This window comes from Cetorhinus maximus, chromosome 1 (assembly GCF_964194155.1).
Source record: "Cetorhinus maximus chromosome 1, sCetMax3.hap1.1, whole genome shotgun sequence".
In the NCBI taxonomy this organism is placed as follows: Eukaryota; Metazoa; Chordata; class Chondrichthyes; order Lamniformes; family Cetorhinidae; genus Cetorhinus; species Cetorhinus maximus.
The window spans coordinates 29608037-29634734 of NC_135879.1; the positions used below are offsets into that span (position 1 = coordinate 29608037).

Sequence of the window (26698 nt, forward strand, 5' to 3'; positions counted from 1 at the left end):
CTCTCACCTCACCTCTGGAGTACAGCTCTTTTGTCCATGTTTGAACCAAGGCTGTAATGAGGTCAGAAGCTGAGTGATCCTGGCAGAACCCAAACTGAGAGTCAGTGAGCAGGTTATTGTTAAGCAAGTGCCACTTGATTGCACTGTTGATAATCCCTTCCATCACTTTAATGATGATCGAGAGTAGACTGATGGGGCAAAAATTGTCCAGGTTGGATTTATCCTGTGATCAGTGTACAGGACATACAATTTTCCACATTGCCAGGTAGATCACAGAATCTTAACGGCACAGGAGGCCATTCGGCCCATCGTGTCTGCACCAGCTCTCCATAAGAGCATTATGACCCAGTGCCATTACCCTGCCTTTTCCTTGTACCCTTGCACATTAGTTGATTATTTGAATAGAAACAAAGTCCTCTTGAATGCCTCGATTGAACCTGCCTCCACCACACTTCCAAGCAATGCATTCCAGACCCGAATCACTCGCTGTGTGAAATCGTTTTTTCTCACATCACACTTGCTTCTTTTGCAAGTCAATTTAAATATGTGCTCTCTTGCTCTTGATCCTTTTACAAGTGGGAACAGTTTCTCCCTATCTACTCTGTCCAGCCCCTTCATGATTTTGAACATCTCAAATCTCCTCTCAGCCTTCGTCTCTCCAAGGAGAACAGAATCCCAACCTCTCCAATCTTTCCTCATAGCTGGAGTTTCTATTCCCTGGAACCATTCTTATAAATCTCTTCTGCACTCTCTCCAATGTGTTCACATCCTTCCTATAAATGGTGCCCAGAACTCTACACAACATACCAGCTGAGGTCTAATGAGTGTCTTATATAAGTTCAGCATAACCTCCCTGCTCTTGTACTCTATGTCCCTATTAACAAAGCCCAGGATAATATAAGCTTTATTAACTGCTCTCTCCACCTGTCCTGCCACCTTCAATGATCTATGCACATATAAACCCAAGTCTTTCTGCTCCTGCACCCCCTTCAAAATTTCACTCCTTATTTTATATTGTCTGCCCATGTTCTTCCTACCAAAATGCATCACCTCACACTTCTCTGCATTGAACTTCCGGTAGCTGTACTAGAACAGCTTAGCTAGGGGCACGGCAAGTTCTGGAGCACAAGCCTTCAGTTACTATTGCCAGAATATTGTTAGGGCCCATAGCCTTTGTAGTATCCAGTGCCTTCGGCCATTTCTTGATATCATGTGGAGTGAATCAAATTGGCCGAAAACTGGCATCTGTAATGCTGGGGACCTTTGGAGGAGGCCGAGATGGGTCATCCACTTGGCACTTCTGGCTGAAGATTGTTGCAAATGCTTTAGCTTTATCTTTTGCTCCCCCATCATTGAGGGGCTGGCCGGGGGTGGGGGTTTGTGGAGCCTTCTCTAGAAAGTTGTTTAATTGTCCATCACCATTCACGACTGGATGTGGCAGGACTGCAGAGCTTAGGTCTGATCCATTGGTTGTGGGATGGCTTAGCTCTGTCTATCACATGCTGTTTACACTGTTGGGCATGCAGGTAGCCCTGTGTTGTAGCTTCACCAGGTTGACACCTCATTTTTAGGAAGGCCTGGTGCTGCTCCTGGCCTGCCCTCCTGCACTCTTCATTGAACCAGGGTTGATCCCCTGGCCTGGTGCAAATGGTAGAGTGGGGGATATGCCGAGCCATGAGTTTACAGATTATGGTTGTATACAATTCTGTTGCTGGTGAGGGATGCCTCATGGATGCCCAGTCTTGAATTGCTAGATGTTTTCGAAATCTATCCCATTTAGCACAGTGGTAGTGCCACACAACACGGTGGAGGGTATCCTCAATGCGGAAACGAGACTTTGTCTCCACAAGGACTGCGTGGTGGAGGATGAGCATTGATTCATCAGCTGAAGGGGGGAGGGGGACAGCATGTGGTAATCAGCAGGAGGTTACCTTGCCCATGTCTGACCTGATGCCATTTGTCTACATGGAGTCTGCAGTTGCTATTGAGCACTCCTCAGGCAACTCCCTCCTGACTGTATACTACTTTGCTGCCACCTCTGCTGGGTCTGGCTGTCAGTGGGACAGGACTTACCCAAGGATGGCAAAGTTGGTGTATGGGACATTATCTGTAAGGTATGATTCTGTGAGTATGACTATGTCAGGCTAACTGGCCTACAGTTCTCTGTTTTCTTTCTCCCTCTTTTCTTGAATAGTGGTGTCACATTTGTTAACTTCCAACCTGCTGGGTCTGTCCCAGAATCTAGGGAATTTTGAAAAATCATAGCCTGTACGCCCACTATTTCCGTAGTTATCTCTTCTTATATACCCTTCTCTCCTATACCCTAGGATGTAGGCAATCAGGTTCTGGGGATTTGTTGGGTCTTATTCCCTTGAGTTTCTCTAGTACTTTTTCTCTGGTGATATTAATTACCTTAATTTCCTGACTTATTAGCATTTAGGTTACCCTCTATTCTGGAAGCTTGCGCCTTCTACTGTGAAAACATACTGTGCACAAAACATTGTTCAATGTCTCTGCCATTTCCTCATTCTTCAGGATAATTTCTCGGTCTCTGCTTCTAAGAAACCAATGTTTACTTTAGCTATTCTCTTCCTTTTTATATACTTGTGAAAGCTCTTACAATCTGTTTTTATAGTCCTGGCTAGTTACTTTCATGTTTTATTATTTTTCCTTTCTTTCAACTTTTTGGTGGCCCTTTGTGAGTTTCTAAAACACTCCAAATCATTAGACTTACTACTATTCTTTGCAATATTATAAGCTTCTTTTAAATTAATCTTTAGCCTCCTAGTAAATCATGAATGGATCCTTCTCACTGTTTTTGTTTTTCAATGGAATGTATTTTTGTTAAAAATTTTGAATTGCTTCTTTAAATGTTTCCCACTGTTTATTTACCACCATATCTTTTAGACTATTTACCCTATCAGTAGCCAGCTCTCCCCTCATTGGCTTTGTTTAAGTTTAAGATTTTTATCTGTGATTAGAATCTGTTGTTTTCAAACTTAATGTGGAATTCAAGTGTAATCTGATCACTATTTCCCAGTGGATCTTTTACTATGGTATTACTAATTAACCCTGCCTCATTGCACAATACTAGATCTAAAATAGCTTTATCCCTAGTTGGTTCAACAACATATTGCTCCAGGAATCTATCACAAAACCATTCTACAATTTGTTAACATGCATAACCATAATCCAACATTCAAAGTTGCCGAATATACCTGAATCCCTTGGCACTCTGGACTTCACATTGAAAATTATCCTAACAAAAACTAATTTACAATGCTTGGCTAATTCATGTATAACAAAATTTAGTTTCTTTTAGTTCCAAAATACAATCTATATACTCCATTTAAATGATACCATGCTTGAAAGCATGCTTGGCCCATGTAGGGTTTGAGTGCTGTGCATTTCATAGGTGTGAATATAATACATTTGAAAATGCATCAGTCAATGAGGCAAATTCTGTGTACACTTTTTGTGTTGGTCACTCTTATCCTTATGAAACAACACTGGTTCCCTATTGCTTCACATGTTAATTTAAGATCCTCCATTTGATCTTCAAATTCCTCTGCAAACATTGCCTGACCTGTTTTCTCTCCCAGACCCTTCTGTCTTACAGTTCTGATCTCCTGTGCATACCTTCGCACTGGAAGTAGAGCTTTCAGCTGCATAGCCTCTATTCTCTGGAAATGCCTCCCTGTACCCCTCTGTTTCTTTATTTCTTCCTCTTCCTCTCAAACTGTTTCAAAACCCATATGTTCACTGAAGACTTCAATGACACTAACAATTTGATCTGTTTTCACTGATGTAACCACTCTGACATTACCTCAAAGAAATGCTGTCGCATGACAAAGAATGGGCATAGGCTGCAGCACAATAGTAAATGGTCAGAGCACCCACGGAACATATGTAAACATATAAAACAGCAGGCCTGTTGAACTGCCATTTTTGATCATTGAAAAAAACTGACTATTTAGTCAACTATTTTTAAAAGATTAACAACCACACTAGTGATAAGCCACTGGTGAGCTTGAGACCATGTCCCTTAGAACACCTGCGTTCAGTAACAAATGATGCTGTGCCTTCCTTGACTTCACAATAAAGCAAGTGGACAAATGAAATTTGAGTCCACTTTTATGACTCTCAAAGGGATATGGCAGATGACATTCTCTTTCCTATTCCCTTCTCTCGCTACCTCTTTTCTTCCTTTTTGCTTCCTTTTCACTTGTCTTTCCATAGCTGCTGGGCAATGGGAGAAGCTCTGCCCTTCTCCTGTATTTCCACAATAGGGAAAGAAAGCCACATAAATCTGGAATTATCAGTGCAGTGTATGGAGGTGTGAAAGGACTGAGGGTTGCAATCCTACATATAAACCCGCACAATTCGGTAAATGTTGACAGTCTAAAACCGGCAAGTCTGCCAGCTTCAAATGGGAAAACATATCTTAAGCCCTGTCATCAACTGAAATAAACCAGTGTCTGAACTCCAGCTATCCTCTGATCTGGGAGGAAAGGTCTAGACTTAACATCCATTACTGGTGACATTCAGGGGTTCTATTAGGCTGAAAGAGAATACAGAAGTGATGACAACAGTAACCATGGATAACTCAACCAGCAAGCAACTATCAACTGGATTACTTTTTTAGGGATGGGGAAAAAGGGAGGGAATTTTACCACAGTTACAGAAAATCTACATCGTCATAGTCCTATCCCATTGAAGACAAATCCCAATCATTTCCATAAAGATAAACAAGCTGAGGGTAACTTTAATCAGGAAGAGTGCATGGATTGAGTGGCGGGGGTAGGGTGGTGGGGGAGAGGTTAAATTAATCAAAAATGCGAGTGCACAGAAATCCGGCATCAAAACATGTCAGCTTCTGCATTTAACTTGAGCAACTGTAAAGATATTTCAACTCAGCTTCAAATTTAGCGGCGCACCCATGGGTTTCCCGGGCTTCCTGAAACTTGCCAGTGGCAAGGCATGAAGACCAAGGAACTGAGGGGGCTGATTCATGGAACAGAAGGGACAGTAGTAACATGGATACAAAATTAGCTAAGTGACTGGAAACAAAGGGTAGTGGTGAATGTTGTTTTTCAGACTGGAGGAAGGTTTATGGTGGAATTGCCAGGGATCGGTGTTAGGGCTAAAAACAGAAAATGCTGGAAAAACTCAGCAGGTCTGACAGCATATGTAGTGAGAGGAACAGAGTTAACGTTTTGTGTCCAATATGACCCCTCTCTGGACCAATATGACCAGGAGCAGCAGCAGCCTATGTTTGAGACCTGCAGTTCATTGGACAGAAGAGGGCAGCAGCAGAAAAGAGAGCAGTGGGAGTGGAAGAGCAGAGAGGACAAGCAGAGGTATGCAACTGGCAAGAGGCACAATCCACAACACATGGTGTACAGGCAGAGACTGGGTTTTCTTAAAAAGTCCAAGCAGCAGTGTTCCAGGAGGCTCAGGTTGTTGTATCAGGTGGCAGCAAATATCTGCAGCCTACTGAAAGATAACCTGCTGGACCTGATACCCACGTGTGAGCAGTGACTGCTAATGTCACAACCACCCTCAACAGCAGAATACAATTTTTCTGATGCCCCACAATACCGCATGGTTATACAGCTTTGAGCTCCTAGATCTGTTCAGAATCAATTACGTTTCACATGGTGGCTGTGCCACACAACATGATGGAGGGTGTCCTCACTGTGAAGACAGAACATCACCAAATCAAGTGCTGTGCAGTGGCCACTCCTATCAACACAGTCATGACGGTTATATTGCTGAGTAGAAGGTTGAGTTTTTTTCTCCTGTTGGTTCTTTTGGCCTGGCAGTTATGTCCTTCATGGTTCAACCAGCTAGTCAGTAGTTGTACTACTGAGCTCCCTTAGCGATGGACATTATACATTCTGAGCCCTTGTTGTCCTCAGTGCTTCTTCCATATGGTATTCATCATGGAGGAGTATTGACCCATTAGCTGGTAATCAGCAGGAAGTTATATTACACATTTTTACCTGATGCCATGATACTTCATGGGGTCTGGAGTCAAAGTTGAGGACTGCCACGGCCAAGGCCTCCTAAATACTTACAAATGTACACCATGTGGGGTGGGGGGGGTGTGGATTATAGCCAGTGGGCCAAGACGATACGGTAACATGGTAATTATGACACTGGACTAATGATCCAGAGGCCTGGGTTAAAGCTAAGATGATTTAAATGCAGTTAAATAAATAAATCTGCAATATAAAGGCAATTTTGGGAATGGTGACCAAGAAACTACTGGATTCTTGTAAAAACCCCATCTGGTTCATGAGTATCCTTCATGGAAGGAAATCTGCCATCTTTACACAGTCCAGCATAAATGTGACACCAGAACCACAGTAATGTGATTGCTGCTTAACTGCCCTCTGAAATGGCCTAGCAAGCACTTCAGTTTTATCAAGCTGCTACGAAAAATAAACAGACCATCTGGCATTGAACTAGGCACTGGGAGTGACAAAGGCACACCCTGCCACCCTCACTAACACCTGGAGAACACAGTCAAAATTGGCAGAGCTGTCCCACTAACTAGTCAAGCAACTGCCTGACATTGTCATACTCAAAAAATCAAACCTTTCAGCCAATGTCCCAGGCTCCTCCATCACCATCCCTGGATATGCCTTGTCCCACCAACACAGGTGGCGTCACAGTGATAAACAGTCAGGAGGTAGAGACCCAGGAGTCCTCAACATTGACTCTGAACCCCATGAAGGCTTATAGCATCAGGCCAAACATGGGCAAGGAAATATCCACTGATTACTACTTACTGCCCTGCCTCAGCTGATGAATCAGTACTTGCCCATGTTGAACATCAATTGGAAGAAGTACTAGGGCACAGAACATACTCTGAGTTGGGAACTTAAATGTCCATCATAAAGAGTGGCTAGGGAACGCCACGAATGACCAAACTGGTTGAGTCCTGAAGGACATAGTTGCCAGACTGAGCCTGGGGCAGGTGGCGGCAGAATCAACATAAGGAAAAAACCTACTTGACCTCATTCTCACCAATCTATCTGTCATAGATGCTGCTATTCAATAGTGGTTACAGTGACCATTGTATAAACCTTCACACTGAGGACACCCTTCATCGTGTTACCTGCTACTACCACCATGCTAAATGCTTAAGTCATGGCTCAGTTGGCAGCACTAATGCCTCGAAATTAGAAAGTTCTGGGTTCAGGACTTGAGCACAAAAATCAAGAATGACACCCCAGTGCAGTACTGAGGGACTGCTGGCACTGTCAAAGGTGCCATTTTTTGGATGAGACATCTGCCCTCTCAGGTGGATGTAAAAAAAATCCCTGGTAATATTTCAAAGGAGAGCAAGAGAGTTGGCCCTGTTGTCCTGCCCAATATTTATCCTTAATCAATACCACAAAACAAATTACCCAGTCATTATTACATTGCTGTTTGAAAGAATCTGCTGTGCACAAATTTGCAGCTGCATTTCCTACAGTACAACAAAGGCTGGAAATTTTTTGGCCCCATTGGCGTCAGGCGCCATGGCGGACAGGGGAGGACAATGTGGCGAGAAGGCCAAAATTCCTGCCAGCGTAAAAAGCACAGCGGGATCATCCGATGGTGTCTGCCATGGCAGAACGCTAATCCCGCTGGAGGCTGGCGTGAAACCGCTTCGCATACTGCTAACGGGATGCAAAGTAGAGCCTGACTGGATACACACCCCAACCACACCAGATTTATCGTTACGCCGGCAGGAAAACATGCCAGCCCAGAACACGTCGGGACAAGTGTCACAGTGCAGAAGTTAAGGCCTCGCTCAGGTCGCGGACATCCAAGCAGTAGAAGATGCTGAGTCCAACAGCTACCGGACCCATCACATGCTGGGTGGATTATCACGGACATGGCTCTGCCGCACAGCAGCTCATGGAAGGTAGGAGGTCTCTATTGATATCCCAGGTCCACTTCAGAACTTTACAATCTTGGCAATGGGCTGCTACAGATGATTGGTGAAGAGGTCGGGCGGAGATGGGGGTGGTGAGAGGAATGTTGGGAGGGGGGACAAAGGTGTCAAGGGGTGGTAAGGCTGACTGGGGGGAGGAGGGTGTAACGGGGGAGAGTGCAGCAAGTGGGAAGGCAGGTGTGGGTGGGGAGGAAGGTGTAAGGCGAGTTCGGAAGGGGGTTGGAGTTCGTGGGGGGGCGGGGCGGAGGGGAGGAAGGAGTCTGGAGGGGAGGAAGGTAATTTGGGAGAGGGTGGAAGGAAGAAGCTTGGAGGGGGGAAGGAGTTCGGAAGGGGGAAGGAGTCCAGAGGGAGGAGGGAGTGGGGGTGGGGGGTGGGGGGATGTCCAAATGAATGTGCAAGGGAGGAGTCTCTGGAGTCAATGACTGCCTCTTGGGGAGCAAACTGAGGGTGAGCATGGTAGGAGGGAATGGTGAGTATGAGAGAGGGAACGTGAGCTGGTAGGATGGGAGGGTAAGGGTGTGATGGTAGCGGCTGAAGGGACGGCGGGGTTGGTTGGTGGGGACTTGGAGGCAGACGCGGACCTTGGGAATGGGAAGGAGACAGTCAGGGAGGTCAGCGTGCATGGAGGTGGGATTCTCAGTAAGGTAGGGAATGTGGACGTTCACCTGAACACCCTAGAAAGAACAGGGTTTGGGTTGGTATGTGATGGTTGGGAGGTGGAAGGTGATGCCAAGGGGGTCAACAGTGATAGGGGAAAGGACATGGGTGACTGGGGGAGGGAAAAGGACGGGGGAGCTGATCAGAAACTTAACGATTGCCACGGTTGACGAAATCAAAAGTGAGCAGAGCCTCGTGTTGGACAGGCACAGGTGCTGCATGGGAGTGCAGTGGGTGGGCGGAGATGCAGGTCAGCTCAGATGGACAACTGAAAGAGAACCCCAGCAGGCAGCATTGAAAATGCTTGGGACAGTGAGGCGAGTGTGATGGATGAAGGCTCCACGTGTGTGGGAAAGGCTTGCACGAGGCTCCGAAAGGCCCTGCCACACACACACTTCTCCCTCCAGAATCACTCAGGGTCTGGCAGTGTGCAGCTGAACTGCTAGTGAGGGCGGGGGGGTGGGGGGTTTACAGGATTTACAAAGCCTGTAAATCAAGCTGAAAGACAACATTACACGTTATTCAGTGAAAGTGATTATATTTTCAGAATATAAAGTGACAAATGTGTTCACCCATGCAACCACTTGTGTTCAGAATTTCTTAACTTTTCTAGGCCAGCCACTAGGTGCTACCCTAACATGCGAAGCAGGGTGGAGACAGCCTGTGCAATGTTTGGCCCTGTTGCCTCTGATGACTTTGGCATGCATCCTCTGGAGAGCCCTGGCTTGCTTTGGCTGTCCACCTGTGAGCCAGCTGCTCCCTGTGCCGTGACAGAGGACGAGGCTGAGAGGATTACAGGGAAAGGGGACTTGGAGGGAGAGGACAACCTCCGATTCGTGAGTGGATGACCCAAGGGTGTCAGATTGCCGCTCCTCCTCCCTCCAGATGTCCGAGGGTCCCAACCTGACTTCTTGAGGGGAAGGAGCACCTGGAGGGATGTCGAGCTGCCCCATTTCCCTCTTGGACTCGCATTGCCACTGGAGGATTTCCCCCATGGCTCCCGCAATGGACTGCAGGCCTGTGCACAACACTGCGTACTGCTGGACCAGGGTCTCCATGGCATCTGCCATCCTTCCCGTGGAGACCTCCATACACATACTTGTGGGCACCTCTGCATCAGAGAGCAGTGGATGCTCCTCCAACTCACATGCTACTCTAGTGAGGGCTTCCAATAGCTCTGCTTGATGTTTCCCAGCCTTCTGCGGTCTCTCGATGAGTTGGAAGGCCGAATCCAGAGGCTCATCATCTGACTCGGATCTCACAGACGTCTCTTCTCCAGCAATCCCCCGAGTGCCGGGGAGCTCTGCTGAACCTGCCTCCTCCTGCGGCGGATACACGTCCATGTGGTGACCACCAGATTGTGAACTCGAGCCTGCTCTAGATCTCAGTCTCACCAAGGTGTCTGTCTCTGCGCTGGTGGTGGGTGCGCGTAAGCGCTGTGATGGGTCTTCCAGGCTGCTTATTTCCAGCTCTTCAATGGAGGAGGTGTCTTCTTGGCTGGAGGTGAGGGCTTGGATAGAGCAGGGGGGACTGGCTAACCGAGGGCATCGGTCACATGGCAAAGCTCCCTGTGAACCAAAGTAGAGATAATTAGTGCATGGCAGCAGAGACAAAAGCAGGAGAGTGAGCATTCTCAGTTGTGTTGAGAGAGCGATGATGGGGTGCAGGGTCCTCAATGGTGGTCACCACCTGAACACTCCACGTCCTCAACGGTCAGCGCAATGGCACACTCCTCAAAGTGAGTGAGGGGTCTAATGTGGACAACTCCATCCCTGATCTGGGACCTCTCCCTGTTGTTGTGAGCCAGCTTCTCCTGTGTGAAAACAGAGTGTGAGAGCAGGATGCATAGCACTGCATGGAATGTTTGTGTGGCGAGTGGAGCCATGGGCAGGATGAGGACATGAGCTCCAGAGGATATGAGCCTGACGGGGATGTGAGGGTGTGTGTGAGAGTTAGTGGTGTTGTCCCTTGAGGTGTGAGATCCCTGTGGATGTGAGATGAGTTCGAGTGTGTGAGTTGAGAGTGACGAGGTGGTTGACTTAGACTGACAGAATGGATGAGAGCATTCATCCTCTTCTTGCATTAGATAACTGACCTCCTCTGTGCTCTGGTGGGTAGCACTGACCGCTGCTGCCACCGCCTCCCAGACCGGATTGGGGACTCTGGTGGACCTTCTGTGGCAAGAGCAGGGGTAGAAGAAATTGGGGAGGCGTTCCACTGCGTCCAGCAGGCACCCCAGAGTGGTGTTACTAAATGTGGGGGCTGCCGCCTTCTTTGCTATCGGGGCTTTCTGTCTGCTGATGCAGTCCTGGTCTGTAGACATGAAATAAGCTGCGCTCTGGTGCGCTTTAAATATGGCGCCTGGAGCGAGGAAGCATTAAGGTCATGGTATGGCGTGCAAATCTGAGACCACCCGCCAGCAATCCGGTGTGTTTCTCGTATTATCAATGCATTATTAATGAGGCCGGATGTGCCAGGAATGGGATGATATGATGTGAAAAGCCGTCATTGCGGCCAGTGGGTAAAATGTCCTTTCTTCCACCGGTACCACACTTAGTTGCAGATCTGGGACAATTCCGCCCAAAGACTACACTTCAAAAGTTCTTCATTAGCTCTAAAGTGCTTTGAAACATCCAATAGTCTACATTTTCTGGTCAAGATGTGCATGAACCCAACTAGGCACCTCACTGCACCCAATGCATTTCCAGGTTAATATCAGGGCCTTTGTGTGTGGAACAATGTGAGAAGCAGGATAGTTGCCTTAACAACACTTTAGTACCAACATTGGAAAGTTAGAAATGGGTGCCAACTAAGAATATCGAAGACAGTAAATTGTTTAGCTTTACTTACTTGTGAGAGAACCGAACAGATTGAATCCCTTTCATGATTTAGGTCTTCAAAATAAATGGTAGTTCACTGTATGTATAATCGGACTGTGTTGGCTGAACAGGGAAGGATTTTGCTTCTTTCATCTAGCTGCTTTGGGCATTGAATTAGATACAGTCATATGGCAAAGAACCATGTGTAACGATCCTTTGCAATTCTTACAGCTTCAGGTGCTATCCTGTTAAGTTACCAGAGTTATGACTTACAAGATATACCTGGTCACTTTATAATACTTAGAAAGGAATCTATCTTTCCAAATTGGCTTGATTGGTTAGGCTACCTGAAGTGGATTTTTGTCATGATCATTTAAGAAATGTAGCATCAAACATTGCTTACCAAAACATTAAGGTTTACAGGGCTGTGTTGGAGAATTGTTGAAAGTTTGCAAAGGAGGTTGGAAGGTACAAGGTGGCCTTCAAAAATTGAGTTTAAGGATTTACAGATAGAAAACTGAAGCTACGTCATAGAGAATTTAACGTATGTTCCAATTGTTGATTCAATAATAGAAGTTTCTGAACACTAAAAGAAAGTGCAAACAACAGATAAAAGTTAACGTGCAAGAATTAGCTAAACTGGAGAAAAAAGAGGTGTGGAAGAAAGATGAGAATGGCAATTCGCCACATACACATACTATTGGTGATCCTAAAGCATCACTGGGGAAAGCAACACTGGCTCCACACCACTGCTTGAATGTTTCTTAAGGAGAGATTTTACGTAGCATCATCAAACAACAGCATTAACAATGCTGACCGATTACTATTACATTGAATAAAGCCTGTGAACTTAAACTTGCTAAGATCATACATAACCTTGGTTATCAATCTGTTACACTGTTGCTAACCAATTGTCTTTATGATATTTTAGATTCTGGAAATGAATTAACATGCCTTTATTGTAATTGCAAATATTTAACCTTGTGATGATATTAATCATATTACTGGTGATGTTATTAGATTTATTAATTATGTTTTTTAATTTAAGTGTGGAACTCAAGCTCCAATTTTAAGCTGGACTGAGAAGCTAGTGTGGACCCAAACTGCAGGTATGGAACTTCAGTTATTTTAGCGCTTTCGTGATCACACTGAAGCAACTCCCTCCCACAACTGGAGGGAACGAATTGTGGCTCCAAGCCAGAAGGCAGAATACTGTCTCTATTTTCATTGGTTGTGTGGTTGGAGCATTGGGGTGGAAGCACTAAAAGTGAACCTTCAATATATGATGCCTTTGAAAAGTAGAAATTATGCTGTATTTCACTCAGCCCTGTGTATTTCTGCAGCTAACTTATCAGAGTTGTTCAATTATCAGTATCTTTCAGACTGGATTATACATGCAAATAGTACATGCCATTATAATTTTCTGATGTGTATATCATTAACAACAATAAATCGATTCATCTGCTATTCATCAGCTGATATAGATTTCATATAGGCAATTTTGGGATACAATATTTTGAACATGTTATGGGTGTTGTGCAGGATTTAAAGTTCATGAGTCCTATTTGGTACAGTTAACATCTAAGAAAAGTTAGGAAGGTTGCTATAGAGGCCATGGGCAAAGGAAAAATGATGTAGGAGGCATTAAAGATTACACAGGTGAGGATAACCTCAAAAAGCAAAATTTGTAGCAACACAATAATGCTAATCGGCAAAAATTCTGGTGGTTTGTAAAGGAAGAGAGCTTGCCAAGGATACTGGAAGTGTAAAAAAGTGGCTGGCAATCTGATGTGAAGTAAATGGGAATATTTTAGAACAATAAGTACAGGTACAGTAAATGCAGACTGAATCTAAACAAACCAGGACAATTAAATTTCATAAGAAACATATCAAAATGTGTGGGTGGAGAGGTGGGTAGGGCAGAGAACTGGCTCTGAAACAAAGAGATAAAAACAAAAAACTACGTATGCTGGAAATCCAAAACAAAAACAGAAATACCTGGAAAAACTCAGCAGGTCTGGCAGCATCGGCGGAGAAGAGTACAGTAGACGTTTCGAGTCCTCATGACCCTTCAACAGAACTAAGTAAAAATAGGAGAGGGGTGAAATATAAGCTGGGCTCTGAAACAAGGCTGATGGACATGTGGAAAGTAGCCAATAGGCAGGTATGAACACAGCACTTCAATAAACGGACAGGAACTAGATACCAGTGGCTGGCAAAGACTAGAGTCCCGAAGAAGTGACAAACTTAAAAATAAGGGTATTTGGTAATGGGACCACAGATGTGTTGTTTATGGTATTTCCCCAAACTGGAGTTTGTTATGGAAGTGCGCAAATGCTACTTGGTGGGAATATCAGAGCATTTGCTCATCTGGTTAACTGTAAGGAGGGGCAGGATTGCAGAGCTATCTGTGAATGAGACAATGATTGACAATGCAATTGGAATAGGAAACTAATGGCAGTTGGTGATAGGGGACCAAATTTTAGTGGGGGACAGGGCAGCTGAGGAGCCACTTATATTTGAAATGGTTTGAAGAACACAAACATGGCAGAGACATGCATGCCTGAAACAAAAATAGAAAATGCTGGAAAAACGCAGCAGGTCTAACAGCATCTGTGGAGAGAAAGACAGAGTTAACGTTTCGAGTCCATATGACTCTTCTTCAGAGCTAGAGAGAAGTAAAAATGTGATGAAATTTATATTGTTTAAGGGGGGTGGAGCAGGTGAAGCTGGATAGAAGGCCAACGATAGGTGGGGGCAAAGGAGAGATTGACAAAGATGTCATGAACAAAAGGACAAAGGGGTGTTAATGGTAGTGGTACTGGCTAAAAGAGGTGCTGATGGTGGCATTAAGGTTAGAAAGCAGAATGTGGTAATAGCAGGACAAGGGTAAGCGCTTTGGAAAGAACATGAACAAGTGACAGATGATCCTTGTGGGGGAGGGGACGGTGGTGGGAAAAAATATTGAAAAAAGGATAAAAGGTGGAGATAAAACAATGAATAAAAATGAAAATAAATAAAAATAAAAATAAGTGGATAAAAAATAAAAATAGAAAAAATAAAAATGAATATTGAAAAAAGGGGATAAAAAAGGGGTGAGGTTGGAGGAGAGAGTTATGGTCTAAAATTGTTGAACTCAATGTTAAGTCCAGAAGGCTGTAAAGTGCCTAATTGGAAGATGAGGTGCTGTTCCTCCAGTTTGCGTTGGGTTTCACTGGAACATTGCAGCAGGCCAAGGACAGACATGTGGGGATGACAGCAGGGTGGTGTGTTGAAATGGCAAGCGACAGGAAGGTCTGGGTCAAGCTTGTGGACAGACCAAAGGTGTTCTGCAAAGCGGTCACCCAGTCTGCGTTTGGTCTCTCTGATGTAGAGGAGACCACATTGGGAGCAGCGAATGCAGTAGATTAAATTGAAGGAGGTGCAAGTGAAGTGCTGCTTCACCTGAAAGGAGTGTTTGGGCCCTTGGACGGTGAGGAGGGAGGTGGTAAAGGGGCAGGTGTTGCATCTTCTGTGATTGCATGGGAAGGTGCCATGGGAGGGGGATGAGGTGTTGGGGGTGATGGAGGAGTGGACTAGGCTGTCCCAGAGAGAACAGTCCCTTCACTTTTTTTTAACAGAGACATGTACGTACTTGGCCGAGTGTGGTACAGGTGCAAAATGTTAGCTGGTCAAAATCTGAGTCTATTGCTATGGTCAGAGTGGAGTTATTGGGTGGAACCGTCCCAGGTATGCACTAAGCGCGGTAGTGGGCGTGAAAAAAGTAGTTTTCCCTGCCAGGTGCAATGGCGGGTTTTCGTGCCATATCGTCCCATTCATGTCATGTCGCCCCTCATTACTAATGCATGCCCTGGAAACATGCTGGATCACTGGCGGGACAACCTCTGATTTGCCCGCCCCGTGTCACCTCAGGCCTTCAGTAATCCAAGCGCCACATTTAGAGAACGGCCCTGCACAGAGCTAGCTTTCTCTAAGGGATTGGAAGCTGCTGCAAAGTCATGGCTGCCAAAGGGAGGAGACATGCTGGCCCCAAATATAGCGACGCCTCCCTCGGGCACCTACTGGACACAGTGGAGGCCCACTGTGAATCCCTCTCCCCTGCTCTGGGCGAAGACCAGCAAGCAGGGTCACGAATCAAGCATGGGAGGTGGTGGCAGTGGTGGTCAGCACCAATGTCCTGCAAAAGAGGACAGCCACAAAGTGCTGAAAGAAGATAAATGATCTCCTCCATTCCACCAGGGCAAGTCACTCTTCTCATCACCCTGAACCCACACACTCACAAACCCATCACACATCCACAGGAATCTCACTCACTGCCGGTTCAAGGAGCATCACCATTCACTCTCTCACACACACCTTCACTTGCCCTGCAGATCGTGTCCTCATCCCGGGCTATGGCACCACTCACCATCCACATGTCAGGCATCCTTCTCATCTGGCCTGGCAGGCATCCTGCTTACACTCTCACCATCTGTATTCATGCAGGACAAGCTGGCACACAACAAAAGGGAGAGGTTGCAGACTGATGGAGGAATGCCCGACATCAAGGTCCTGACCGACTTTGAGAATAGAGCTATCCACCTGGTCGGTGAGGATGTGGACCATTCCTGTGTTAATGGGGAGGTCAGCAGTGCTCAACCAAGTGAGGATCCAGCAGTGTAACATCCATGCTGTGAGTGAGTTCCCCTGATCCACAGTCCTCTGCCATGCACTAATTGTTTCTCCTTGCTTTCGCAGGCATATCTGGGAAGCAGCCGAATAGGCGTATGAGCCAGGTTCTTGATTCAAACCCTGAAGACACCATGGAAGAAGAGTCTGATGACACCTTAACTGAAGACCCATCACAGCGCTTACCCACACCCTCCACCAGCGTAGAGACACGCATCTCGGTGAGACCTGGTTCTAGAGTAACCTCGGGATCACAATCTGTTGAGCATATTGCACTGTCTGATCCACAGCAGGCGGGGGCAGGGACTTCCCAGGTTTCTGGCACTTGGATGACTACTGGAGGCCAGAAATCTGCTAAGTCTGAGTTAGATGACAAGCCTCTGGACTTGGTCATACCTCAGATGTTGGAGCTGCAAAGGCAAGCTCGGGAACATCAGGAGGGGATGTCTGCTGCACTCCTCAGATTGCAAGGCACGATGGAGGAGCCCATCTGCCTTCAGTCTGAGGTGATAGCACCGGCATGCCAATGCACCAAGGTCAACACTGGTAGGATGGCGGCCACATTGGAGACCTTGGTCCAGGACATCAGTCCTGCACTACTGTACGGGTTGAACTCCATCACTGATGCCATATTTGACCTCCAGCAGTGTCAATGTGAGAGGGGTGTGGGGCAGCTTGATCTCACTCCAGCTTCCCCTTCTCCTCAAGGAGTCAGCTAGGGGCCCTCGAGCACTCATAGGGACGAGGATCAGCAGGTACACACCCCGGGACCATCCACCCAGGTGACTCCGGGAGCGTCTGGCCCATCTGAATCCCCTCTTCCTGTGCACTCAGCAGCTCCAGTTCCACCTGCCGAGGAGGGTGCCACTGCCACACATCAGGACCCTGAATGCAGGCCAAGCCCTTCCAGGTCTCGGCCCTCCAGAGGACACCCACCAAGGTCATCACAGACAGGGTGTAGCAGTCAGCCGACTGTCTCCACCTCTGCTGTGGATGTCGGGGGAGCACCAAGATGTAGCGGTAGGGTTAGGAGAGTTAAGATGATGTAGTTGCACAGCCTGAACATGGGTCTTGGTCACTTGTACATAATGTTCACTGTTCTAAATAAACTCCCAAGAATGTCTCCTTGCCTATGGCTCCTTGTTATGATGAGCAGTGTTCCTGTAACTCAGATATGAAACCTTTGCTCCTGCACAAGATAAAGGCAAGTGTCTCAGTCCAGGGTCTCTTCCTTGCACTTTGTGCAGCCTTCAGACCAAAGTGATGGTCGGCTTCACACTCACTGGACACATTAGTGATGCCTGCACCTTGATGGTGCTTGATTTTGCTGTCAGAATATCGTGGGTAGATGCCACAGAGTTCTGTCATTCTCTCTGTGTGCTCTCAGCACCTTTGAAGCGGGGCTGGGTCCCCCATCCCTTCAGCATCTGTGACCGGTGGTACTGTGCGCCTGAAGGGGTCAAGTGCTGAAGGCTGACAAAGGATCAGGTGCATTTAAAGTTTCATGGCTGCGTCTCTATGATATGACCCTGATCACAGAGCGCGAGTGAGCTACCCTCAGCCAGACAGGAGTCAGACATTCACAGAGGCTATATGAAGGTCTATGGAGTGTCCTCACTCCATGTTGTCATCACCCTCCTGGAATCTAGCAACTATTTGGGCCCCCATGACCTGAGAACTGAGGGTATGTGCGCTGCTATCAGCCACACAGGAGTCAAACATTCAAACGATGCAAGGTGAGGGTGTCAGGACTGTCCTCACTGCATGTCGTCATCATCCTCCACAAATCTTGCAGCTACGAGAGCCTCTGAGTGCACCTGCCTCGTCTGGCCAGTGTGATGTCCTCGTCGCCGGCATCCTCGCCTTCGAGGACCTCATCATCATCAGCACATGCTTGAGTACTTCCTTCAGTCTGTGCTGCCTTTCCCCCTACCCCCGCCACCCCTACTCCTGGCCTGACCCGCACTGGAGCCCTTGCCCTGGCACCATACAAAGTCAGCCGGGAAAAAGCGACTTGCCCGTGCCCCCAGCGAATGCACGGCACCTCTTCCTTGCTGTCCTACGGGCGATGCTCCCAAGTGGTGCGCAAGACTGTGCGCACTCACCTTCGAGTTCCCCTTGAAGTTCAGGTTGCCAGGTGCGTGCCTTTTAAAGGTGGTCGTGAAGTACGTCGTTCTGAAGTCATGCCAATGTGGGCGGTAAATCTGATGCGTGGGGATGATTCCGGCGAGCAGGGCTGTCAATGGGATGCTAAAGTATTGAAATTAGGGTCCCGTCATGCGGGAAATGCAGCCCACACTTGATGGGTGGAGTGGACGATTGCAAACTGGTTTCACGAAGGCTTGAAACCAATCTTTGGCCTTCTTGCCATATTGTTTGGAATACGATACAATGCTGATTCTTATTGAAACCGACAAAAATGACAATTTACCAATTTCTAACTAAAATAGTAGGGTCTAGTACCTACAGGTTTAATGTGAGTTCAGGACTGCCCACACAGTGATGTAAGAAGGGTCAGAGGCTAGGAATCCTGTGGCGAATAACTCACCTCCTGACTCCTCAAAGCCTGTCCACCATCTACAAGGCATAAGTCAGGAGCGTGATGAGCCAGGGTCAGTCTAGAGATGGACAGAGATGCGTAAAGACCTAGGATGGCGTCAGCTCCATACCTGTACCTTGTACTGTATACATGTACATAGTTATGAGTTGTTAATAAAGACTTGCTGTTAATATATTCAGGACTATGAAATTTACTGCATGATGTCTGAAGCAGGATTCTCAAATAACCAGGTGATTTTTTTTTTGTTTCATTCAAGTAAACAAATGGAACTTACTGACGCAGCAAGTTTTAGGACTTCCACATTTTTTCTTTTCCTAACTTGGATGTTTTGACTAAGGCTTTGAAATAGTTCTTTTATATCAATCTGAGTTTGAAATCGAGGCAGACCTGCAAAAAAGAGGAAAATGTTTTAAGTAAACCATAAAGTTATCAAGTAATTACAAAGGTTAATACATTTTTGAACTTCAGTGAAAACATCAAGTACTGAACCACTCCTGCATTATTTCTGAGATCAGTCACATAATTTATGATATTTAAAACTGGTCTCCATAATAAAAGGGATTCTTGTTTACTAAATAGAGGCATGGACATAAAATAAGAAAATATGCTAATTCGTGCAGTCCACAATAGTGATTTCCTAACTAATTAATAGAATGAGAGAATTTTTAAATTGATTGCTTAGTCCCTTTTAGATTGAATGAGACTTGCTCTTATCTAAAAGATATTTTGTCATCTTCTCCTGTTTCCTGATCTCTCCACTCTGCCTCAAGCTGCCAACCTAATAAACTAATTGCAGGCTTTCTAAGTCAGTGATTCTCTCAGATCTACAATTAGCAACGGACAAGAGTGGGCCAAGATTTTCCTTCCACCCTTTTGGGCAGCATCTGGACTCTCTTTGGCGCCTGAGGAAATCTGATATATAATAGGATAGGATATGCAAATCTACATTCCACTACTTCATGACTCAACATATGCTGTTTACTACTGAAAAAACAGGGTTCTGCTATGTACCCTTAAGACAATTTCCAAATTTTGAAGTTAAGGTATAAGTCTTATACATACTTAAGATGTTTAGTCTGTAAAGTCTCTGTGATGATTGACTGTAATAATTAACACAAAAATTAAGTCCTATGAATAACTGTGGGAAAAGTCAATTTACATTAGTTCTGGACAGAATGATATGCAGCAAGACTGGACAATGTCCAGGCTTGGGCTGACAAGTGGCAAGTAACATTCGTACCACATAAGTGTCAGGCAATGACCATCTCCAACAAGAGAGAATCCAATCATCGCCCTTTAATGTTCAATGTCATTACCATCACTCAATCCCCCATTATCAACATCCTGGGGGACTAGCCATATAAATACTGTGGCTACAAGAGTGGCTCAGAGGCTAGGAATCCTGTGGCGAATAACTCACCTCCTGACTTCTCAAAGCCTGTCCACCATCTACAAGGCATAAGTCAGGAGCGTGATGGAATACTCCCCACTTGCCTGGATGAGTGCAGCTCCCACAACACTCAAGAAGCTTGACACCATCCAGCACAAAGTAGCCCGTTTGATTGGCACCACATCCACAAACATTCACTCCCTCCACCACCGACGCACAGTAGCAGCAGTGTGCACCATTTACAAGGTGCACTGCAGGAATTCACCAAGGCTCCTTATTCAGCACCTTCCAAACCCACAACCACTACCACCTGGAAGGACAAGGGCAGCAGATTGGTGGGAACACCACCACCTGGAGGTTCCCTCCAAGTCAATCACCATCCTGACTTGGAAATATATCACCATCTCTTCACTGTCACTGGGTCAAAATCCTGGTACTCCCTTCCTAACAGCACTATGGGTGTACCTACACCACATGGACTGCAGGGGTTCAAGAAGGCTGCTCACTACCACCTTCTCAAGGGCAACTAGGGATGTGCAATAATTCGCCCAGCCAGCGAAGCCCACATCCCGTGAGTGAATAAAAGAAAACGAGCTTAGTGTCGTGTGGCGAATGATAACAATAAAGGTCCAGAAACAGACTTCTTTAATGCAGTGGTCTAATTGTTCTTGTTTTAATTAATTTTTATTTTGGATGGGGGGGAATGTCACTATTAAATGAAGGTAAGTAATAAAATCATAGGATCTTACAGCAGAGATGGAGGACATTTGCTCCATCATGCCCATGTCAACTTTTTGAAAGAACATCCAATTTATTCTCAAACCCCAACTGTTTCCCTTAACTCACCAAAGTAGTCCTCTTCAAGGACATCCAATTCCCCTTTAAAACTCCCTATGGAATCTGATAACACCACTCTTTCGGGTGGCGTTATCCATATCTTAACAACCAACTGTATCAATATTTTTTTCTCATTTTCATTCTAATTATTTTGTCAATTATCTTAAATCTACAACTTCTGATTAGTCACTCACCTACTGGAAGAAATAGTTTCTCTCTAAGTGCTCTGCCAAAATCCTTCAATATTTTGAGTGTATTGCATATATTTGGATTCCCCTTAGCCACCTTTGCTCTAAGAAGAGATTTCTCTGATATTTGCCTACAGATTTGCTTCTCGATCTCCTTCCCACTATTTGGCGGTCTATCGTAAACATCCAGCAATTTAACAGGTCCTTTTCTGTTCCTTAACTGTAACCAAAATAGATTCAGTCCTTGAATCCTCTAGTGTATTATTCGCAGCTTCTCCAATCTTTCTTTATAACTTAATTCCCTCATCCCCAGTATCACTTGGTAAACCATCTGTGATATTGACTTTTTTACGTTTCTAATACTAAACCATGGGGAACCCCACTGCATACTTCCTTTCAGTCAGAAATCATCCAGCCACTTACTCTCTGCCTCCCATCCCTTAGCCAATTATGTACCCAAGTTACCATGTGTGTCTAATTTCAGAATAAATCTGTTATGAGGTTTTTATCGATGCCTTTTAAAGGTCTATATACACAGCATTTACTGAACACCCTTCATCAAACCTTCAAAGGTTAGGCAGGCAAGATTTGACTTTCACAAATCCATGCAGCCTGCCCCTTATTAACCCATACTTCTCCAAGTGAGAATTGAGTTTTCCCTTGATAATGGTCTCCAGTTCTTTTCCCACCATTGACGTCAGACTGATTAGCTTAAAGTTGCCAGCTTTACCCCCCTTCCCTTTTTTGAACAGTTCTTTAACATTTGCCATCTTCGAGTCCTCTGACATTATTCCAATATCTGAGGTGGATTGAAAGGTTGTAGTCAGTGCTTCTGCTATCTCCACCCCAGTTTCCCTCAGCAGCCCACATTTCTCTGAAATTTTCCTATAGATTTGCTTCTTTAATCTTCTTCCTAGTGTTTTGGAGGTCTATAGTAAACATCCAGCAATTTAACAGATCCTTTTCTGTTCCTTAACTCTAACCAAAATAGATTCAGTCTTTGAATCCTCTAGTATATTGTTCTTCTGTAGAACTGTAATATTATCATCGATCAATATTATCACCATCCCCTCCCCTTTCTTTTTCCCTTCCCCATCTCTCCTAAACACCTTGTAGTCAGGCATGTTTAACTCCTTTTCCTGCTTATGTTTAAGCCAGGTCTCCATTATAGCCATTTCACCATTGCTCCATGAGGTAACTTGCACTTGTACTCGTCAACCTTTCTTGGCAAGATTAAGAAAGGTTATATTTAGGAACTTTTGAAGCTGATGTACCTGAAAAATTACAGTTATCTTTATCTGTTTGCCTACTAAGTAACAGTATTAAAAAAAGTATATACTTACAATCAGACGATAGTTTTTCTTGAAATGATTTGTAATATTTACTGAGTAATTTAAAATTCTCTTGATTGATAATTTCCTGTAGAGAAATATCTCCAAACCTAATGATAAAATATAAATTCTTATTACCACATTTTAATTTGCCATCTGAATTCCATAAAGTTTGGAAGTAAAACTAAGGAACTTTTAAAACTTGAGTTTATATAGCAACTTTTACAACCTTAGTGCATCCTGAAGTGTTTCCTGGCTAATGAAGTGCTTTCAAAGGCACGTAACACAACAAAATGCTATAATTAATTCGTCCACAGCAAGGTCCCTCAAACAGCAATGACCAGATAACCTATTTTTGAGGGATAAATGTTGGCCAGGGCACCAGTGGAATTTCCCATAATTAAATATTAAAGCCTGGAAATTATGGAATGAAATATTGAAAGAATGCTCAAAACATATTCCACTCTTTTAATGGGCACTTCAACCTTAAACAGTTAAATGTTCATACAATGATATCACACAGGGAAACTTTCAGGTTAACATTATGAAGTATTCGTTTACTTATATAATATAGAAAAAGTTGGGACAACATTTGTAACACATTGGACTCCCCCATATGGGTTACCAAGTTTCTCCACAGGACAGGAAAATCCCAAGTTTGATCTCCAGTTTATGCTAAATTATCTCATCACAGCCAGGGAGACAAAAGGAATTCCTTCTTAGCATTCCTGGGATAGAGACAGGAAAATCAGTTATTCTTCCCACTCTTGATTGCTAACTAGTGACTCCATCAATGCTTGCACAGATCTCTACATATGCACACTTCAAGTAGGAGTAGTTAGATAGCAAGTAGATGAGGAAGTAGAGTTACACGAATTTCCACTCCAGCCCAAGTGTGTCAAGGACAATTACAGTAATCCTACCTGCTGCCCTAGCTGAGATCAATTAACTTAATGCACATTACGCAAGACAAGTTGTGGTTGTCCTCCCTGGAGCAAAGGATATTGATGGCAGATTTGATGGAGGTATACAAGGTTATGACAGGTTTAGCTAATATAGTCAAAGAAATGCTGTACCCATCTGCTGATGCTACAAAGGCTAGGGAACACAAATTTAAGGTTTTTGGCAAAAGATGGAGGGGGAATGTGAGAAAGAACCTTCTAACTCAGCGAGTGGCAATAACTTGGAACTCTCTGCTTATGAGGGTGGTGGAAGCGGAGATGACGAATGAATTCAAAAGGAAACTACATGGGTACTTAAGCAAAATAAACTTATAGGGACATGGGCATAGAGTGCAGAAATGGGACTGTGATTACACCTATTCAAACTACAACAGCAATTTTAATTTAAGTGGTATCCTAATGTGGCAAAACGTCCCAAGGGGATTCACAGGAGCCTAATTAGACAAAATGGATGGTCAGTCAAAGGAGGAGTTAGGAAGCCTGTCCTAAAGCTTGGTCAAAAAGGTAGTTGTTGAAGAAGTAAAGAGTCTCTCTCTGCTGACAAGGTTGAAGGCCTTTGGTATGGTCCATGAAAGCAACATAGAGTGGTCTGCGCTGTTCGCAGCACTTCTCTTGTAACTGCTGAATTGACAGAATCATGTCAACTGTCAATTTTCTAACTCTGAGGCCACACTGAGACTCAGGATAGATGTGTGATGCCAGGATCTGCAATCTGGTCAAAACAACGTGAGCATAGACTTCCCCACAATACTTAACAGGGAAATGCCTCGGTAATTGTTACAGTCACTGCGATCCCCTTTGTTTTTGTACAAGGTGACTATTTTTGCATCTCACATATCTTGAGACACAAATGTTTCATCTCAGCAGAGGCACAAAAGTTCATGAAGATGCTGCAGCAGTGCTGGTTTTCTGCTTTCGATTATTTCTGGTGCAATGCTGTCGTTCTCTGGGGCTTTACCACTGGCAAGGCAATCAATGGCCTTGTGGAGCTCTACTATGGTGGGCCCGCTATTCAGCTCCTTCATGACAGGAAAGCCTGGAATGGCATTGAGGGCTTCTTCAGTGACAATGTTCTCCATTGCGTAGAGCTCGAGATAGTGTTACACCTACCTTTCCATCTGCTTGCTAGGTTCAGTGATGATCATCCCTGCCTTTGTCTTCAAGAGGGCTGATTTGGTTGCTGCTGGGTCTGTTGTTTTCTTGATTCTTTCATACATCCCGCTAGCATCCCTAGAATCAGCAGCAGATTGCATACTGTCATCGAGTTTCAACCAGCATTGATTGGTGCCGTGCCGAGCAGTCTCCTGAGACTCTTGCAGCTCTGAAAGCATCTAGATTTTATTTGCTGGGTACTTGCTTATAGTTCATGACAGCTCTCAACAAGGCTGGTATTTATTGACTATCACTTGGGATGATGTTGGTGAACCTTCCTCTTGGACCGCTGTAGTTTATATGGTGAAGGTAGCCATAGTGGTATGTGGTGAAGGTATGTGGTGAAGGTGCTGTTAGGTAGGGAATTCCAGCATTTTGATGCAGCGATGATGAAGGAATGGATACAAATCCTTTTGGAAACTACTTTGTTTGTTTCAGTTTGATTTACACTGAAATAATCCATACACTATAAAAACGAAAGAGGATGTGGCTGCCAACAATGAATAAAGATCCAAACAATGGTTATTAAATAGAACAGAAAATGCTGGAAATACTGAGCAGGTCTGACAGTATTTGTTGCTAATTCTGGATGCTGTGTTGACTTGAAGGGGAACTTGGAGATGGTGATACTTCCATGCATCCATTGCACTGTCCTGCTAGTTGGTGGAAGTTGTGGTTTTGGGAGGTTTTGTTGAAGAAACCTTGGCAATATACTGCATACACTGCAGCCACTGTGTACCGGTGACGGAGGGAATGGACATTTAAGGCAATGGATGTGTTGCCAATCAAGCAGATTTCTTTGTCCTGGATGGTGTTAAGCTAACGTGTTGTTGCAATTGCACCCATCCCAGAAAGTGGAGGGTATGGCATTATAAGCCTGACTTTTACTTTGTAGGTGTCGGAAAGGTTTTGGGGAGTCAGAAGGTGATAACTCCCAGCCTCTGGCCTACTCTCATAGCCACAATTTTTTGGGGGGCTGATTGAATTTCTGATCAATGGTGAGGTCCTAGATGTTGGTGGTGGGGCATTTGATATTGGTAATGACATTAAGCATCAAGATGAGTGGTTAGACCTTTCTTGTTGGAAATGGTCACCACTTGACACTTGTGTTGAAAATGTTACGTGCCACTTGTTGGCCTGAGTCTAGTAGTTGCCCAGGCGTTGCTGCATGCTGGTATGGGTTAGTTCACTACCTGAACAATTGAGAATGGAGCAATCACACTCACCTCAACTCTGGAATTCAGCTCTTTTGTCCATTGGATCACGGCTGTAATGAGATCTGGAGCTGAATGGTCTTAGCTGTGTTCACAGTCAGAATTGGTGAGCAGATTATTGGTGAGTTAGATGGCATTTTTGATGATTTCTTCCATCCTTTGGCTGATGATTGAAAGCAGGCTGGTCGGACAATAGTTGGTCAGGTTGGATTTATCCTGCTTTTTATGGATAGGTCAAAGCTGGGCAATTTTCCATATTGTTGGTTTTATGCTCTTGCTAAAAGAGTTTGATTGAGGTGTGGCTAGTCCTGGAGCAGAGATCTTCAACACTACAGCCAGAATGTTGTCCGGAGACTTATGTGATTATTACTGTGTGCGATGCGGTTAGTTCTTTCTAGATGTCTCATGGATTGAATCAAATTAGCTGAAAGCTGATGATGGTGGGAACCTCAGGAGGATCAAGTGCTTATCACTTCTGGCTGAAGTTGGCTGCGAGTGCCCAGGGCTTGTCTTTTATACTCATGCTCCAGGTCTGCCATCATTGAGGATGGGGGTATTTGTGGAGCCACCTCCACTGTTAGTTGCTTAATTGTCCACTGCCATTCATGATTAAATGTGATCAGTTTTGACCTGGTCCATTGACTCTGGAATCATTTAGCTCTGCCTACAGCATGCTGCTTTCATTATTTAGAATGTATGTAATCCTGTGTTTAGCTTCGTCAAGTTGACACCTCATTTTCTGGTATGCCTGGTTCTGCTCCTGGCATGCTTTTAGGCGCTCTTCGTTGAACCAAGTTTGGTCATCTGGCTTGATGGTGACGTGTTATCCGAGTGAGTGATTATCCGAGTCATGATGTTACAAGTTGCGTGAAATACAATTCTACTGCTGCTGATGGTCCAGAGTGCCTCATAGATCTCCAATTTTGAGCTGTTATATTGGTTCTTAATCTGTCCCAATTAACATAATGG

General features: G+C 44.9%; 1 protein-coding gene across 8 annotated transcripts in view; it reads right to left on the bottom strand.

Annotated features, from left to right (window-relative positions):
- inpp4b (inositol polyphosphate-4-phosphatase type II B) overlaps nucleotides 1-26698 on the bottom strand; it is a 915802-nt gene that overhangs the window by 63858 nt on the left and 825246 nt on the right. For 7 of the 8 annotated variants that reach the window (XM_078539235.1, XM_078539226.1, XM_078539244.1 and 4 more), the window contains 2 exons: nucleotides 22414-22511; nucleotides 18930-19042 (listed from right to left, as the gene is read on the bottom strand). In XM_078539235.1, the coding sequence (XP_078395361.1) occupies nucleotides 18930-19042; nucleotides 22414-22511 (211 nt within the window). Of the gene's footprint in view, nucleotides 1-18929; nucleotides 19043-21110; nucleotides 21291-22413; nucleotides 22512-26698 lie in introns of those variants that run through there. The other variant, XM_078539253.1, reaches the window with a different exon arrangement.